General features: G+C 42.5%; 1 protein-coding gene across 1 annotated transcript in view; it reads left to right on the plus strand.

The window, feature by feature from the left end:
* The window catches only part of LOC103353017 (kazrin-like), a 127,912-nt gene that overhangs the window by 69,016 nt on the left and 41,252 nt on the right, over positions 1 to 17,644 (plus strand). Inside the window, exon 2 of the mRNA XM_008275759.1 lies at positions 291 to 398. Within this exon, the coding sequence (XP_008273981.1) occupies positions 291 to 398 (108 nt within the window). The remainder of the gene's footprint in view (positions 1 to 290; positions 399 to 17,644) is intronic.

Below are 17,644 nucleotides of genomic sequence, written 5' to 3' on the forward strand. Positions count from 1 at the left end.
CACGTTGTCATGGTGAAGCAGCTATGACTTGTCCTGCCACAGCTCTGGCCTCTTCTTGCACACTGGACAAAGCAAACGCTGCAGGATCTCTTTGTAGACATGCTGGTTGATCGTCTGAAGGGGAAAACTCGTAGTTTGTAGTTTGGGTTTGAAATATATCTTTTGTGACACCAGTACTGGAACTTTTCTGACACACCTCGTACATCCACTCTTGTTATTTTTGGTCTAGTCTAAATCTCCCATATGTCAGTTGTCAAGTTAACACTGGTTGTTGTTTGTTCTTCTCCCAGATCCCTCTCCTCATGCGAGGCAGAAGCCGCCGGCCACTGACCTCCCCTACAAGACTGAAATCAGCAGCCTCATGGACTTCAACTCTCCGGATGCCTCGCTGGACAAAGGTAAGCCTGAATTAGTTTTATAGAATTACAGCTGGTTGGTGTAAAAAGAAAACAGACAGCTCTGCTTTGATAGTCAAGAATGTGGTGGATGTTCAGGTGATATGCATCCGGACTGGACACACATGGGAATATACTGTCCACACAGAAATTTGGACCTGAAAATAAATTTTACCCCGTGTAAATCCACAAGAGCTTGAGATGGAGCTGAAGTGTCTTTTCCAAGGTTACACCAGGATTTCATTTGGGGGAGCATTTGCTGTTTGCACCAGTCTTCGTAGCGATGAGCATCAATTATTCCTGTAGCTAATAAGGACTGTTGTTATCAGCCCAGGTTGTTCTAGGTATGCATCGATCAGCTACAAGAGTGAAACCGCCCTCCTAATATTGTTTAGCTCCAACTCGTGCTGCCAAAACAGCTTGGACCTGCCAAGGCTGGGACTCCACAAGATCTCTTAAGGTTTCCTGTGGCATCAGGCAACAAGATGTTAGCAGCAGATTCATTCACTCCTACAAGTTGCTCGTTGGGGCCTCTAAGGATCGGACTTGTTTTTCCCCCCACATCCCACAGACGCTCGATTGGACTGAGATCTGGGGGATTTGGAGGCCAAGTCAACATGCTGAACTCTTTGTTATGTTCCCCAAACCATCAATACATGTTTAAGCAAACAGGTTGTATTTGTAAGGAGGAAGTGAGGTTTTCTTATAACTAGTTTAACATGTTGAAAAGTGGTAATTGCTGCAGTTTTATGAGAAGCGTTTAATTTACTTTTTGCTGAAATGTTATTACAGTCTTTTTCAACTCTTGATGGATGTTCAGTCACTTGTTTTACAAAAAAAAAAAAAAGAAGAAAAGAACACATCCCAAGGAGCAGCCATTAAACTCTAAAGTGTATTTACGCCCATAACTGCTGTCTGCCTGGGTGGTCAGACGAGTCTGGCATTAGCGTCATCGTCTCTCCAGGCAAACACACTTAAAGTAGTTTGTCTGTACTCTGTTTCCATGTTCTACCACTTTTAATGACAAAAGCTTCTTTCAAAGACTTGGAATCTTGTAGAGAGGATCAAAGATGCTAACGATGGCACCAGAACAAAAGTGTCTCTTGAATAGTGTATCCTCTAAGGCTGCCAGCTCCAGTATGGATCTCTAGTGTCACCCAGGCAGGCCTCAGGGGACCTTTCCTCATTAGAGTGTCCTGCTTAGGTGTCTATTTGGCTGCCAGTTCTCTCTTCTCTCCTATTACGTCTGTCGATGCTGTGATGCTACCAACAGTGTTCACAAATAGTCATTTATCGTCGCTATACGACAGCCATTTTCCTTTGATGGCTCACTCAGGGTGCGAAGCTCAAAAGCTGTTATCAGAAAGGTAATGCTATGTGGCAGATTGAAAGTCATATAAATGTAAGGAATATGACATAGTGTATTGTTTGCACCGCTTGCTTGATCAGCAATGGAAAGAATAAAGGATAGCGGATACCTGAAGGGATATTGGACCATATTTCACGTTAAAAAGCATATTTGATAACCTATTAACTTTGAAGATAGCATTCAACCACTTCCAAGGTAACATTGCTGTTTGATAAATTTGATAAATGACAGTAAATCAATTTAGAAACATCAACACACAGCTTGAACACATTTATTACTTACTGGATGCAATTAGACTTGCAATGTCATATTAACTGTCTGCCGTCTTAGCGATGTTCTAGTTAAATCAGTGGCATGATGGGATAGATTTTCAGTTGTGTGAAAAGACAGCAAGACATTAGTCCATGTCGTGTGCACTTGATATGGATTAATGTACGGCTTTCCAGTTGTATAATGCAACACTATCAAACGTATGTTTTGCGAGGAGGTGGCTGAATGCTAACGTTGACTTTTGTCTAAAGCTGGAGGAAAGTTGTTGCTGTGTCAATGTGTGTAATTGTTCACAAAAAGTCAAACAAACTAGTTACAACTTGTGGCGGAACGTAACTCAGAACTGTGATTAAGTGCAATGTGTAGGCGCTTGGACTTTTAGTTTACTTTTGTATTTCCATTTCTGGCATCAATCTCTGTTGACACTACTTATGCAAAATTAAATAATGTACTTCTACTACATTGCCCGGAAAGATGTTTTTTTTAATTTAAAACTCAACAGCATTAAAGCCACTTAAAGTGAATAACAGTGACCATCTTACTACAAGTCAACGTTCTGCTGAGAAACTTTGGGTTCTGACTTTCTTGTGAATGTCAGTTTGATGTTACCACCCACCTAAACATTGCTGCTCACCCGTCATGGCAACAGCAGCGGCCTCCTCCAGCAGGACAATGAGCCTCGGAAAACCACAAAAACTACAACAATAACAACAAAGAGCCCAAGGCGTGGACTTGGCCTCCAAACTCCCCAGATCCCAATCAGATCAAGCATCTGTGGGATGTGCTAGAACAAGCCTGACCCACAGAGGCCTCCCTGCAACCCACAGGATGCTAATATTCACTGCTAAAGTCAGACACCATAGAATATCACCACGGGTGCTGTGTCCATGCTCCGATGGTACGGAGGTATTTTCGTTGCATGAGGGGAAATGTTAGGTTTGAATTTTGTGGCTTGCATTGTATGATAACTTGTTTAGAAATCTTGTATTTAGAAGTCAGGACAGCAGCTATTGCACTTGATGAGTTAGTGATCTGGAGCAGTTGATGCTTTTTCTCTTTTGTTTTTTTAAATGAACACATTTGGGCATGCATAAGTACACACTCTCCTGCAGCATGAAGCAGCTGGTGCATTAGTTCCATAGTTGTTTCCTGGGTGCTGTAAATGTGCAGACTCAGGAAAAACACACACACACACACACAACCCCTGCAGTGGCCAAGGCCACGTATATCACTACAAGTTTCATCAGAATGAGAACAGGGAACTGAGGGGCTGTGTTATCAGCAAATTCATCTCAGTTCTGCAGTAAGAGAGAGACAGGGAAGGAGAGGGGAAACAAACGTAAGCAGCCGGCACTGGATCATTATGGAGACAGGTGCTGCTTCTGCACATTAAGTGTGGCAATGATGTCACCAGCCGGGTGAGGCTTGGCGTCTGCACAACTTTAAGTAGGAAGGTCAATACAAGAAGTCAAACAGGGCTTCCAGAAAAAAATAGGCTTCGGAGTGCGAGACCGAGAGGTGGAAACAGGAGGGAAAAAGAGTTGAAGAGCACGGTGAGGATGAGGACAAGGTGAAAGATTGTATCAGGACACATTGTTGCCTGCATATGTATTCTGATTAATGAGAGAAAAATCAGGCAGAGGAGAGGCAAGGAGAGAGACAGAAACGAACAAAAGGACAATAAAGTTAGGGAGAGTGTGAAGATGTATGTGTGGGTGAATGTGCAGAGCGGTCTCTGCTGAGTACCTCCATTTTTCTCATGTGCTGACACTTTCCAAAACACCTGCCCCCATCAAAGACCTCTTATAGCCACAGAGAGAGTGGCAGCTAAATTGCCTTCAGCAACAATATCCAGGCCTCTCCACTCTAAATTACACACATCAGAAATAGCCACTCCGAAATGCTTGGACAGAATTGGTATAGTTGGACTTTGCTTTTCTTTATGTGACTCATGTAACTTAATTATACCTGAATGCAATAACTGGGCACAGCAGTATTGTTGTTTTGGATGTGTAATAGTCACAAGGTCACGGTCACTAAAAAGACCGTTTTGATGTAATCCAGCCAGACTGCTCATATGACCGGAGAAAAGCAAAGAAAAGCACAGCAAGCTGGATACATAATCAGTATAGACATGTATGGAGTTTTGCTGTGGGTCCACAGAAATGTGATCTTATGAAATCTCAGAAAATACGCTGCAATGTCTATAGATGAAGGGCTTGTGTGTGTGTGCTTGTGTGTCTTCTGGTCTTTCCATTTAATGCTACTGAGAGGTTGAAACTTGCACGGGGAGGAGGGAAGAAATCTGATTGTCTCCAGTCTTTGTTACGGCTTCATTAACTGCTGAAAAGTGGAACTCAAAGGTCATGAAGTCACCAAGTTACATTTCAGTGGCTCTACATTATAATTGTCTGTGCTGAAAGGCTTTATTTAAGTAGTCTTCAAAGGAACCATTATTTGTTTCTAAAAACTGCACGTGGGTGGATGACAGTGTGAGCGTGCAAGACTTGGTTGCATTGGAACAAACTAACAAATTAAGAAACAAATCAGAGAGATGCAAACTTAAATCAGCCTCTCTTCCTCCACTGAGCCTTTTGCAACTGCTGTTGCTGTTTCTTGTTCTTCTGTTGTTGTTTCTTCTTCTCTCTGAATCCCATAGAACCCATTCAGAGGCAGGTTACACTACTGAAGTAAATCTAAATAAATTAGCCTTTCAAGCTGTTATATTAAACACATTATTGACTAAATTTAGCTCTCGAGATGTGCTGTTCTGTTGATTCAGCTAATTAATCAAGGTTTTTATGTGTACTCTAGACCTTGACACCAGAAATTCAGGTGTAAAAATATGTCAGCGCACACACACCTACCTAGCACACACTGCATTTTTTTCATTCAACTTGTCAAGTAGTAGCTTTATTGTCATTGCAACCCAGCTGGTGCAGCGCAGGGTGAAATTAGACGACGTTTCTCAGGTGCAACACAGAATTACATCAGACGAACACAGAACTACGGAAAGGTGCACGTGTGCGAACATGCACAAACACCGAAGGCCAGTGCAACATTTACTGAAGCAAGACAACAAGCACAGTGAAGGACAGAACAGCACCGAGCGTTTAATTACTGTGACAGTTGATAAGCTTTGTGCTCGCTGCATGTATGTGAATGTGTCTGATGTGTACCAGCGCACACGGCTATTTCTTTAGCAAATTAAGCAGATGCAGCAAATTCGTTAACCGTTGTGTAACAGCTTAGCATGGCATCGGTTTCCTTAGTTCCTTTTAAGTTTCCAATTTATTGACTTAAAGGACAAGTGTGGAGGAGTTAGAGGGGATTTGTTACAAGAAATGCAATATAATATTCATAATTATGTTTTCATTAGTGTATAATCACCTATAAGTATACAGATTATTGTGCAAACAACAACCAAACCAACCACCGGCTCTGGAGAGGCTCCTTTGTGCTTCTACATGAAGCGGCAGCCAACTCACCACTAGATGCCACTAAAATCTACACACTAGACCAGTGAATACCTACGGAAGAGTAATAAACTAGTATTAAAATGTCAAAGTGCTTAAAGTGGAGCAATTTAAATGGTAATACACACCTTCCAATTAAAAACAATGGTACAAAGATAGCTTGAAAGAGCAACAGCAAGATATGTATGGCTTGTTTTTTGTTTTGTTCATCTTCATTACAACCCTCATTTCTGGACAGATGCTCAAAGTGACCCAAAAGTTGCACCTCCAAGCAGAAATAAACTTGCTTTGCAACAAGTCTGAGGTCACCTTAAGAAGTCATTCTTCCTGCCTAATCAATACCCGGATCAAATGCATGTTTTACAGTCCATCCATCCGTCTATATCTGCTTTATCCTCAGCTCTATCCCGGCTGACATTGGGACCACCAGGCAGCCCATGTTTTCCCTTTTTCCAAAATTTTGCATGTTGGATTATTTCCTCTGTATTTTGTTTTGTCACCTTGTGTTCTGTTTTTGGCTTTCTTTGTGTATGTTTGTTCAGCAGTCTTCCACCTACACCTCATTAGATGTTGGATTTTACACCTACGTGCAGCACTGTGCCAAGGTGATATTAGAGGTGTATTTTCTATTTATGAATTCCACCTTGGATTGACACAAGGCTAACAGCCAACTGGTACAACCATTTGCCAGTTGTAATACCTTCTCTCTGCCCTTCAAATGGCTGTTAAAATGGCCCACAGGCCGCTAATCTAGGCTGGCGTCTGGCAGCGTCGCGAATTGGCAGCAGAGGTGATGGTGGAGCGGGATGGTGGCGGCTGGAGCTGGCATGTTTGGAAGTGAGCTGAGTGGCACCTGGTAGCTGGTAGTTCCTTTTCAATGAGTACTAAACATGAATGCTGGAGAGCGGGAGAACAAAGGTAAATACCACAGCTGATGAAGAAGAGAAAGACTGACGGGAACTGGTGTGGTTGAGCAAATGCGTGTAAATACAGGATGTGCAGGATAGTGAGGAGTAGCTGCTGAAAAAGTAAGTAGAGGAGCAAGTAATTTAGAGAAGATGGAGTCAATCAAGCCGGATACCCTCTAGACTTACAGTGGATCAGCGATCTAAGGTTTCATACCTTTAGGACTCGTTTCAAACAAATGCTTAAAATTGACATTTTGGCTCTGACCTACCCTCCACATCTATGTGATTTGCCAGAGGTAAAAAGAGCAACAAGGGGATGTGTGTGACAAGATAATGGGAGAGGAAATGAAATTGTCTCGAGGATCGCAACAAATATGGGAACTTAACATTCTTCGTCAAAATCCCAGCAGTTACAGCTGCATGCAGATGCTTAGATTGTGCTGATTTTGGAAGTGAAATGAAGAAACTACAACCTCTCCATCAAACAGACATGAAGAAAATCAACCTTTAGTCAAATGCAGTGTTGCACTGTAATGCACTTAATGGCATTTCAAGGGAGTTGACGGCAACTGCAGAGCGGATAAATAAACTCTCTGACTCTCGTGTTGATACACAGCAACTACAGGCTCCTCCAAGCAGCTGACTGAAATTGAAAATGAAGCTAATTGATATCTACAAAGCAGGGGAAAGCTATAAAAAGATATAAAAGCCCTTCCTGCTTGCAATTTCTTTTTGAAATGTCATTTTAAAAAAAGGCAATTAAAGAGGAACTGTGTTGAAGTCAAGACAAAATCTGCAACTTTCAGCTTTTCAGATGAAACTGCATGTCTGCTGCAGACAGAAAAGCAAAGCAAAACCCCCAGACGACTGTAAAGGAGCTGCAGGAAGGTTTAGCTGACACAGGAGTGGTGGTGGTGCACCGTTTCACAGCTGATGAGCCTTCAAAACTCAGAGAAGTGTGACTCAAACGAGACGAACTTATTTGTATTACATATTGTCTTGAGGTGGAAGAAGTACAGAGATCTCCGGCTCACTCCAGGAGAAGCACAAAGATATTTTCATCTGTACTTGAAGAAGCAAGAGTCATTTAATTTAGTTGGTCTTTTATCACTGCTGTTTAATACACTTGAGTTTTCAATAGTACAACTATGAAAGAGAGATCATAAGTTGCTGTAAAATCTTAATCTACAACTGAGCTAACGTTTGCAGCATTTACGTCAAGTACTTGTAAATATTGAATTAAATGTAATTTCCACCTCTGACTAATTCACCTCCAGCAACACAGCCACACCAGTGTCACCTCTCTGTTTTGCTAACACACTGCCATTTGTGGTCTGAAAGGTCCAATACAGTGACCTGACTGTCTGCGGTGCAAACCACTCGGGGCTAAAACGCCCACAGCAGCTGAGTCCCTCGTTCACCTCCGACGAGGAAGGATGTTTGCTGCGCGTCATCCCCGAGCTCGCTTTCCCACATTTCTCGCCTGTCTCCACTGCGCCATCCGACAGAAAAGAATAACCCAACACTGAATCACAAAGAGCCGAAAGCTACTTTTGATTTTGCCGTCTGAAGGAAAACACCTGCTTTCACCTCACTAATTGGATTGTGGGTTGTGCAGAATGGTTGAAAAGTCAAGCATCAGAGAACAGTGCAGGGGCCGTTTCCGGTGTTACGTGACACAGAGATGATTTACCCTTTTGCAAAAGTTGCAGTGACTCAGACTGCCGTTACACACTACTTGTCCGTGACATCTCCCATTATGATTTTTTTTTTTGTGGGGTAGGTGATAATAAATTGCTGCTTGGACCGTTCTTTCCTTTTTACTCTGTCTTCTTCACAGTTCAGTGCCATTTTTCCTCAGTTAGTTCACACTTTTTGACTAGTGGGCTGATCTTTCATACGGGGTTGTTTCAAGGTTTTTGCAGTGCAAGCGGCGCTGTTGAGAAGAATCATGGGAGCGGGAAAGGGGGGAAAATGGGAATTTATGAGAAGAGGGCGTCCATTAACATGTGCACTGGCGGCGCTGAAGACAGGCATTGAAAAGATGAAGAATATTTCAGTCTCGTGAAGTGGCCAAAGTGAGAAAAAGTTTGAAACCATGCAGACGTAGACAGCCAAACACGAGTTAAATTAATTTCTAATCCTTTTGTCATCGTCTGATTCACTTCCATCTCTTTCTCACAAAAAACAATGAAAGGGTTGACAAATTCCTGGCTGTGGGAGGTGGTGCTTGCTATCCTTTGAGGTATTGTGTAGCTGACTGCAGAGAGAAAGAGATAGGCTGCTTCCATTGATTTTCACTTAAGGGATACTGCTCCCAGCTCATCACCTGCAGCCATCCAGGACTTAGAAACGTGCAGAAAGACAAAAGGTAACATCAGTAATTTCATGTAATTCGCTGTTCACAGCTAAATATTTTTTCATCATAATGCAGTCAAAGGAATGTGTGTCACAGACGGCTAATGTTCTGTTGTTCACTGGTCCCTGCAGTGTAGGTTGATGCGGTCTTAATGTAGTGTAAATAGCCAGTGCATGCCAAGTACATTCTTTTAATTACGAAACCCAACAGACCTGCTGATTAGCTCTTCATCTTCATAAGTGTCTGAGCCTGAGCTGCAGTTGGAGCGCTTCCTAGGAACCTGACACTCTAGCTAGCATGTCCCAACAGGTCTGGAGCAAGAGCAGTCTAATTAAAATGTTGCATCCTGCAAGCATGAACTCGTTTTAATCTCGTCAAATCTAAGTGATTGAATTACCAGGTCATTCTGCGTTTCAGGAAGTGGCATGACGATCCAGGTGATTTGTGCCAAATTCTAGGTGAAATTTTCACGTTTTCATTAAAACATGATACTTTTACAGTTGGGATCCTTTGGTGGTTTAAGAAGTGGAGCCATCGCTAAAACACCTCATGGTAGCTATTACTGTCCACCATAACCAGATTATCTATTTTGCATTATATCTCCTGAACCAAACACGATATCTCAGAAAAAGTCATATCTAACCCTATGTTGTGATGGTCAAGGATTGCAAGGATTACATCCATCCATTATCTATACACCGCTTAATCCTCACTAGGGTCGTGGGGGGCTGGAGTCTATCCCAGCTGACTCAGGGTGAAGGCAGGGGACACCCTGGACAGGTCGCCAGTCTATCACAGGGCTACACTTAGAGACAGACAACCAAGCACACTCACATTCACACCTACAGACAATTTAGAATCACCAATTAACCTCAACATGTTTTTGGACCTTGTGGGAGGAAGCCGGAGAACCCGGAGAGAACCCACGCTGCACGGGGAGAACATGCAAACTCCACACAGAAAGATCCCCGTGTCCTCACCGGGACATGAACCGGCGATCTTCTGGCTGCGAGGCAACAGTGCTACCAACTGCGCCACCTTGCAGCCCGCTAGGATTACATGTACAACATAATACATTCTTCAGGTAAATAGTTAATTCGAGACATGGAAAAGAAATCACAGAATTTGACTACTCAGCCTACACTTAATAATATCTCCATTGCATGTCATTGTGTCTTTCTGTTCATTAGCTCTGACAACACAGTGACTATGAAGAGTAGAGCTACATTCAGTGTGACCCATAAAGCTTAAAAAAAGCAGTGCCCATACAAAACATGCCTCCAGTATCTCAATATAATGGACCAAAAGCTCATCCAAATAATTAAAACTAGACACTGCACTTCCTGGGGTCCCCAGCAATTCATCTGGCAGGTTTGAAGTAGATCAGGTGAACAGCTGTCAAGAAAACCCAAGGACACACACACAGAATATTTGAATGACTAATGAGATGTTTCACACACACACAAAGACTGACTTCAAAAAAATTATTTGAGAGATACAGTTTGATTGCTGTCATTGAACCTATTCATCACTGTCTCCTTGACAGCCTCCTCCATATTGACACAGATCTGTGCACTTACACGAGGCTGTTTTGCATTTGCAGCCGCAACTGAGTGAGTGAGTTCATGGATGGACTGGCTTGTCATTTGAAAGATTTTACCACAATGGCGTCCAGGTGCTACTAAGCAAAGCGTTTAGAGGTCAACCTTTCCACAATGTTACTGGTCAGCAAGTGAAAAAGGTTTGGTCTGTTTTTATCCTCTCTCAGGAAGCCTTTAAATTGATTAAAACTTTCTCATTTTTTGTTGTCCAGATGTCAACAACCAAACAACACAGTTAATGTCCACTTACTGACCCCATGTTCTGTCATTTCACCCACATCTGATTGCCCCTTGTGTGTGTGTGTGTTGCAGAGGCTGCAAGGAAAGATTTTTTGGGAGGCTTTAAATCACACTGCACATTGTGGACTCAGATGTTGTGGTTGTAGCCAGTGTGCATGTGCCAGAGCTGAACATTGAGCAGCTCTGGGTGGCATTTGGGACTGCCAAGAAACCTGAGATATGAGATTACCAAGACACTGGGTCTTGAAAAATCCAAGGCCCTTCCTGTGGGCTGTGCCCTCACCGGCTGCGACACAGTATCTGCATTCACAACCGGGGCCAAGAGGACAAAATGGGATACCTGAAATGCCAATCACATTGCAAAGGCAGCCTTTATGGTTTTGTCAGCAGCTCCAAAAAGCATTCCAGAGGAGGTCGTGTCCACTGGAGCAGTTCACAAATCTCCTTGACGATTGCACGATCAGCCAAGTGAACACTGATCAGGTTCATGTTTGGATGGTTATAAAAAAAATGGAAGAGAGCTGGAGCACCCCACTAAGGATGCACTGATGCACCACCTTGAAACGACAGTCTACCAAGATGGACACGTTTGAAAACCCTTACCCAGAAAAACTAGTCCATGGTTGGCTTTTAAAACTTGTTTGCAACCAACATGAAATTTTGAAATCTAGTGTACGTACTTAGATGCTGTGACTTTCTTCTTACAGTGACTCAGAATTCACCATTACCTATTCACCTGAACAGTTAATGAGGTTGTACGTGGCATCATTGTAATTCTTGAGCATCAAAACATGCCCGTAGACGTCACCTTTTCTGTCATTTTCATGTTTGGTTCAGGAGATGTGATGCAATACACATCATTTTGTCATGGCAGAAAGTAAAATGACTCATCTGACCAAGTGGTCCAAATGTACCAAGTTTCATGCTTTCATGAAAAAGCCTTTTTTTCCCCCCCACACATCACCTGGAATATGGAGTAATTTCTCAGGCACTCCACCAGACAATTTTGCCAGCACGATTTTTTTTTAGAGAGCATTACAACTCACAACTTCACATGATAAATTACACTATTATGTATTTCCTCAGATTCTGTTTCTGAACTTTGTAGCTCCAGAATGAGGAAATAGCTGAGTCATATCTCATCCCTGGAATTGTAATCTTAAGCCATTGCATACTAGGCAGAGGCACATAATGTCCTTTATAGCCACTTTAACTGCAGCTTTCCTCTTCACTGGCATTAAAGGGTATTTGTTACCATTGCATGAAATGGCCTTCTGACTGTACAAGGAAAATAAGTTCCAACGAAAATCAATGACTTGATTCCAATTGCATAGTACAATGCAACTCAGCGGCTCTTTTCCTGCTCTCTGCTGAGCATCCTTTTTTGTGTTATCATGGAGTGAATTCATCGCATACTTACATGCACCGGCATGTAATAAGACTAAAGCCTCGCACTCGCAGAAATGTAGTTTCTGCTATACTGTGTTTGTGTCTTCAGTGTTCGTTCTGATGCAGTTCAGACCCACATGGGCCACAAACACCCCTTTAAGCAAGCAGTATTCAATTTCCTCACTTTGTGAATTATGCATGGACACAATGGACAACAAGAGATTACTTTCTTTAGCTGCTTTATTGTTTTGCAAAGAGCGATGCTGCACTGAATGATTCTCAAATGTCACACTCTGCAGAGGAGCCAATCAAAGCCTCTCCAATAGCTGTTGATTGACTTTAAAATATTAGCAATAACACCGCTGACATTCAAGTGATATTGGTTCATTGTACTGAAACGTACACATGGCCTTTTGTTACCAGCACTAGCCAGCTAATCAAATGTACTGTTTATTAAAAATGTATAGAATATGTTTTCATATACAGGATTCCTGCATGGGGGTGTAAGAAGGTAAATTCTAGCGTATAAATATATTAATTGCTTTATTTAAATGTGACTTAATCACCTGATCAAATCATTTCCTTGTAGCTTTACTCACTGCCAATATTTAGTTTGGCACACAGAGCTTGCTGCTTCATTTTTAATTATTACAGGAGTGAAGGAGAAATAACTTTGAGATACAATTAATCAGTCTTTGATGAGTCTTTTATACTGCTGTCTTGACTTCTCTTTTTTTGTTTTTTTTAATGACTCATTCTCTATATGCACTTTAATTGTGGGAATTACATTCACAGTCGAGTCATCATTCTGCTCATTTGAAAAGGTTTTTTTTTTTTTTTTTTTATTTTTATCTTTGTCCTTGCAGACAGATTAAAAAATCATAATTAACGCAGAAGCTTATCACCTTTCGTTAAAATCAGGGCTTCCTCTGTTTGACTGCTGGCACAATACATGATGTTTTTTTGTTTTTTTCCGCTCACCTGTCTGCCCAAACAACATGTCACTGCGAGGGTGGTCGAAATAATAAAAGCAAGCATACACAGATTGTGTGAATAAATAGCATGCACCTGTACCTGCACTGACTGGATGTCTGTTTGCTTACCCTTCATGCCAACCAGAGTAATGAAAAAGATGCAAATAAACTAATATGCAGAAGGTTTTACAAAGATTGCTCTTACAATGAAATGTAAACACATCCAGTTTATTACAATTTAAAGCGGACTTGTATTTTAATCCACCAAATGACTACAATATCCTGTGTGTATCCTATGATTCTGCTTCTAAATCCATGCATTATTGCGCTGCCTGGGCTCCCCCTTAGTTTGTACAGCACAAGTTATTCAAAAATGTGGACTAACAGCCTTGAAAGCAAGAAGAAATATCACAACATGCTTGTGATTTGCAAGTGTTTCCCACAGCGGTGGTCATTTTAATGGCACCGAAGGCTTTCACGATGTGTTATTTTAAAGGTATTAGCTTACTCATGCTTCAGGCCCTCAGGCCAGTCAACAGCTGGCAGACCTGTTGCTGTGCAGCCTGCTGGTGTTAGACTGCACACAAATGGACACCCACCTACCTGTAAGCCCACACCTCGCCTCCGTCCCACATGTGTGTGTGCACGCATGTGTGTGTGTGTGTGTGTGTGTAGATGTTTGAGTAATGTGGGAAAATCATAGTGACAGGCCCGCTGAGCTCCTCCTCCTGCTCACCTAGTAAACTATGTGAGCCCGGAGGGGGGGAGGGGCCGAGTGTACTGTATCACTGAACTCGTGGGAGTTGCCTTGAACAGGTACACTCACGGAGGGGAAAGACACAGCCGTAGCCTTTGGATGCGTTTCCTGGTGTCAACTCAGCCGGATTTTAGCAGAGGGGGAAAATACAAACGGTGGGGTTTGAGTCAGAGCTGCTCTAGAGAGAAGGATTTTTTTTTGGATTGTTTCTATCCTGAGAGTCTCCAGCACACACGTGACAGATCCTGGAATCCTCTGGAAAACTCCCCTCAGAGGAGGGGATGAAGTCAGACGGGGAGCAAGGAAAGTCCGGTGAGTGATTGGAAGCAACAAGTGCAGCAGCAGCAGCGCTTTGTTGGCCTGGAAGCGAGTTTCAGTTTTGCACTTTGAAAAGGTTTTACAATGAAAAGGCAAAGGTTTCTTGTTCAGCATCTTAAATTCCCTGAAGGGTACATTTGTCTGCTTTTTAGCTTTAAGAGCATCATGCTGACATGTTGGCAGGTGTCATGTCTGATAGTGACTCACCCAGCCAGTCTCCTGTTTTAGTGCTGAGCCGTTGGGAGACTTTAACCTGCGCTGACCTCAGACGAGCTGTTATTATGTGAACACACGGTCAACCATTAACCCTTTTCCCACCGGACTTGCAAATAGATTTACATTTCCTTTCATCTACAGATATTTGGCTGCTGATATGGGCATCTAATCATTGACGCAAGAGATTTTATTTTATTTTTTTAATGACTATAATTCACTTCATTTTATTTTATGTTTTGCTGTTCCAGGATAATAGCAGCTATGGTATGTTGTGTTGCTACCTGTCAATATCTCAGTGTTGATGATTTCTACGGTGGCGTTTGTCTCCAAACAATAGTGTTTTTATATCCCTGTAAAGAAGGCACTGTGTCGTGTTTCTAATGTAAACACTGAGCTCCGGGGCTGGGAACTGCAGTTTTTAGATGCACATGTTGCACTCACAAAGGGATTTTTTTTGCTGCATCAGCCCAGGTGGTTTCAGACCAAAGCATTGAATTACATAAGCAGAGAAATGCTACAATTGTGAGAAAATCTATAGGTGTCCTCCTGTGCTGTTTAGCTTCCAAATACCTGCATTTTATCTGCATGGTGGCAGTTGACCTCCCTCTCAACCTTGGACTAGAGATAGCTCAAACAGAGAGGTAAAAGTTCACATAACACAACAGATTAGCCGCGTGTTCTCTGTTTGGTGTGTTTTTCAGAGACAAAAAAAAAAATCCAGGTTTTGGCAACACAGAAATGTGGCACAAAAAAACTGGTCAAACTGTCTTTCAAGTGTGTCATGTAAACCTTTGTAGCTTAACCTCGAGGCGTGGTTGTGACACAGTCGGCGCTGTTGAAGCAAAACCAAACACCTGCAGGCTACGGATGGCTGTCTTTGCCTAACCCTTAGTATCCCAGGTGCGGTTATGTATTTGCAATTGTACCGTATTACTCACCTTTCTGTCTCATATTTCTCTGACAGCCTCTGTGATTACCACTTAGGTAATTTGTGGTCTGTCTTTTGCAAAGTGGAATTGGACAACATTAGTCATGCAGCCATTATTGCTTGTAACCATAGCAGCAGATTACGTGTAATCATAGCCGTTGATGATTTCCGAGCAGAATAACAGCCAAAAATGTTCTGGTTTTTTGATCTTGTCTGTTTTAAATCTGCATCGAACCTCCGTTGTCCGCCTCCTGCCGGGCCTGCCAGTCAACCACTGACACCCTAAATCATTGCAGATTACACTGCTCCTTCGTGTCTCACACTCGTCACTCAGAGAGAAAACAGTATATCAGAGGAGTGACGTGATGTCAGAGTGGGCTTAGCCCTGCAGATTAACACCTTCTGTGAACCAAGCTGTAAAACAGAAGCTGTTGTCTGACTGACCTGATGCTCACCACCTCGAGCTGTGAGTCTGCAGGTGCATTTATGTTGTGTATACATGTATTCATATATCAAAATGCATGTATGTGTCCATTTCTGCACACATAGATGCATGCTTGTGTTTCCAGTGGGCTCAGTTTGACAACATAATTGTGAGAACAGCTGAATTCTGGTCCTGGTTGTGTAATTGCCTCCTTTCACTGGCTGTGCTGCAGGTGAACGCATTGAGCAGCTCCCTCAGGTGCTCGCTAGTTTCCTCCCCATTGTGCCACAGACACAGATGACAATTTAGAACAAGTTACAGATAATCAGCTGCCTGTCAGAATCAAGTCAGGGATAATGGTAAAGCAACTACAACAATCATGCCACGGTAAGTCTGATTTGCCACTTTCTGCGAGCGTGAAGCAATTTTGTATTTTAATGAGGACGGAGCTGATTGGGAGCCTTTCTTACGGTTCCGTCTATCTCTCTGTTTGAACACCTCTGTGCCTAATCACATTTACTCTAAAGCGAAGGTGCAGATTAATTTGGCTGCGTACGTCGCGGCTGTCACAAATCAAATTCATCCCTCTGTTGGCCGCTGTTTTCAGACACTGTCCATTCCCCCCTCGCAGCTCATCAAATATACATGGACGGATGAAAGAACCTGCTCTCTGTAACTCACATTGGCAGTGACAGTCTTTTCAATCTTGCGGCTTTATTTACTCAAACTGTCAGCTGAGGCCCTGCTCGTTTTGAAGAAAAACTCGCCAAATGTAACTCCGCCGCCATTAGCTCTGTATTCCAGCCTCCACAGTCCCGTTGGAGTATCTCAAGAGGTGACCAGGATTGTTTTGGCACCTCCGTATTCTAATTTGTGTGCCAAGTCGTCATTGTCATCTTGGCGCGACGTTTCGAGGTGTCAGTTTTTTTTTTATTTTTGGCAAACGGAGCTGTTTGTAAATGTGGCTGATTGGAGAGATTGCAGGGTTTCATCACAGTAGTAGGGGCCACCTCATACTGACACTCTCTCTCTCTGTGTGTGTGTGTGTGTGTGTGTGTCTTTGGGGCTCCGCAGTTTGATGAAATATCCATGGCGACACAGTGACTGCCCTCTCATTTGGCCCAGACTATTAATAACAACAATTTTAGCCTTTGGCACCAAAGGTCATTTCTCAGCTATATGCACAACGACACACAGACACAAGTACAGACTCTTCACACTTGCTCTGTCATACAAGCGCTGGCACACATCCAGACACCTCTTAGCTACCTGTCTCGGCTAATCTGTGCATCCGTCTAATAGGATGAATCAGGCGAATTGAATACTTTTGAATACTTGTCAGAAATCTCTCGCCAATTGTTCCATTTGCTTCAGAGAGTGTTTGTTATCTCCTTGACTCCCACTCGTGCTCAACAAAACTCCGAAAATAACTGTTAATTTGTTTGCAATATGCTTAACTGCAACACCCGGGGAAAAGGAAATAAACATAATGGCACAGTGGTAACAACGTGCAACAATGAAATGGAGCCAGAAAGAAAAATAAAAATGAAAACAGAGCTTACAAAGCGACCTAAACGTGTGCATTCACGTGAAGGCTTTTTCTTGGTATGACTGAATGAATGACGTGTTAACACCAAGAACAACGATGTCCGTCATTACTGCTTGGCCCAATGCAACCAATTAACAATCTCATCATGTCTGGTATAAGCTGTCCAGACTAAAGCTACTTCTATCTAGCAAAACCACCTTAGAAAAACACCAATTCATTAGCTCTGAGGCAGCTCAGACAGCAATGTACACATAATTAGTTATTCCCCAAAATATTAGAAAAAATATATAATAGCGCACATTTCTGCAATTATAATATTCCACAATTGGCTCTTGTGTACTCTCACGGTATTTATTTCCCACCTGAATGCCTACTAATACAAAGTACTGGAGGATGATAAATAGCATGGAACTAATAAGGAGATTATGGGGGAGGATAGTTGCCAGCCGGCATTTTTTTTTTTTTTTTTTT

Source organism: Stegastes partitus, unplaced genomic scaffold (assembly GCF_000690725.1).
Source record: "Stegastes partitus isolate 25-593 unplaced genomic scaffold, Stegastes_partitus-1.0.2 Scaffold58, whole genome shotgun sequence".
Taxonomy (NCBI): Eukaryota; Metazoa; Chordata; class Actinopteri; family Pomacentridae; genus Stegastes; species Stegastes partitus.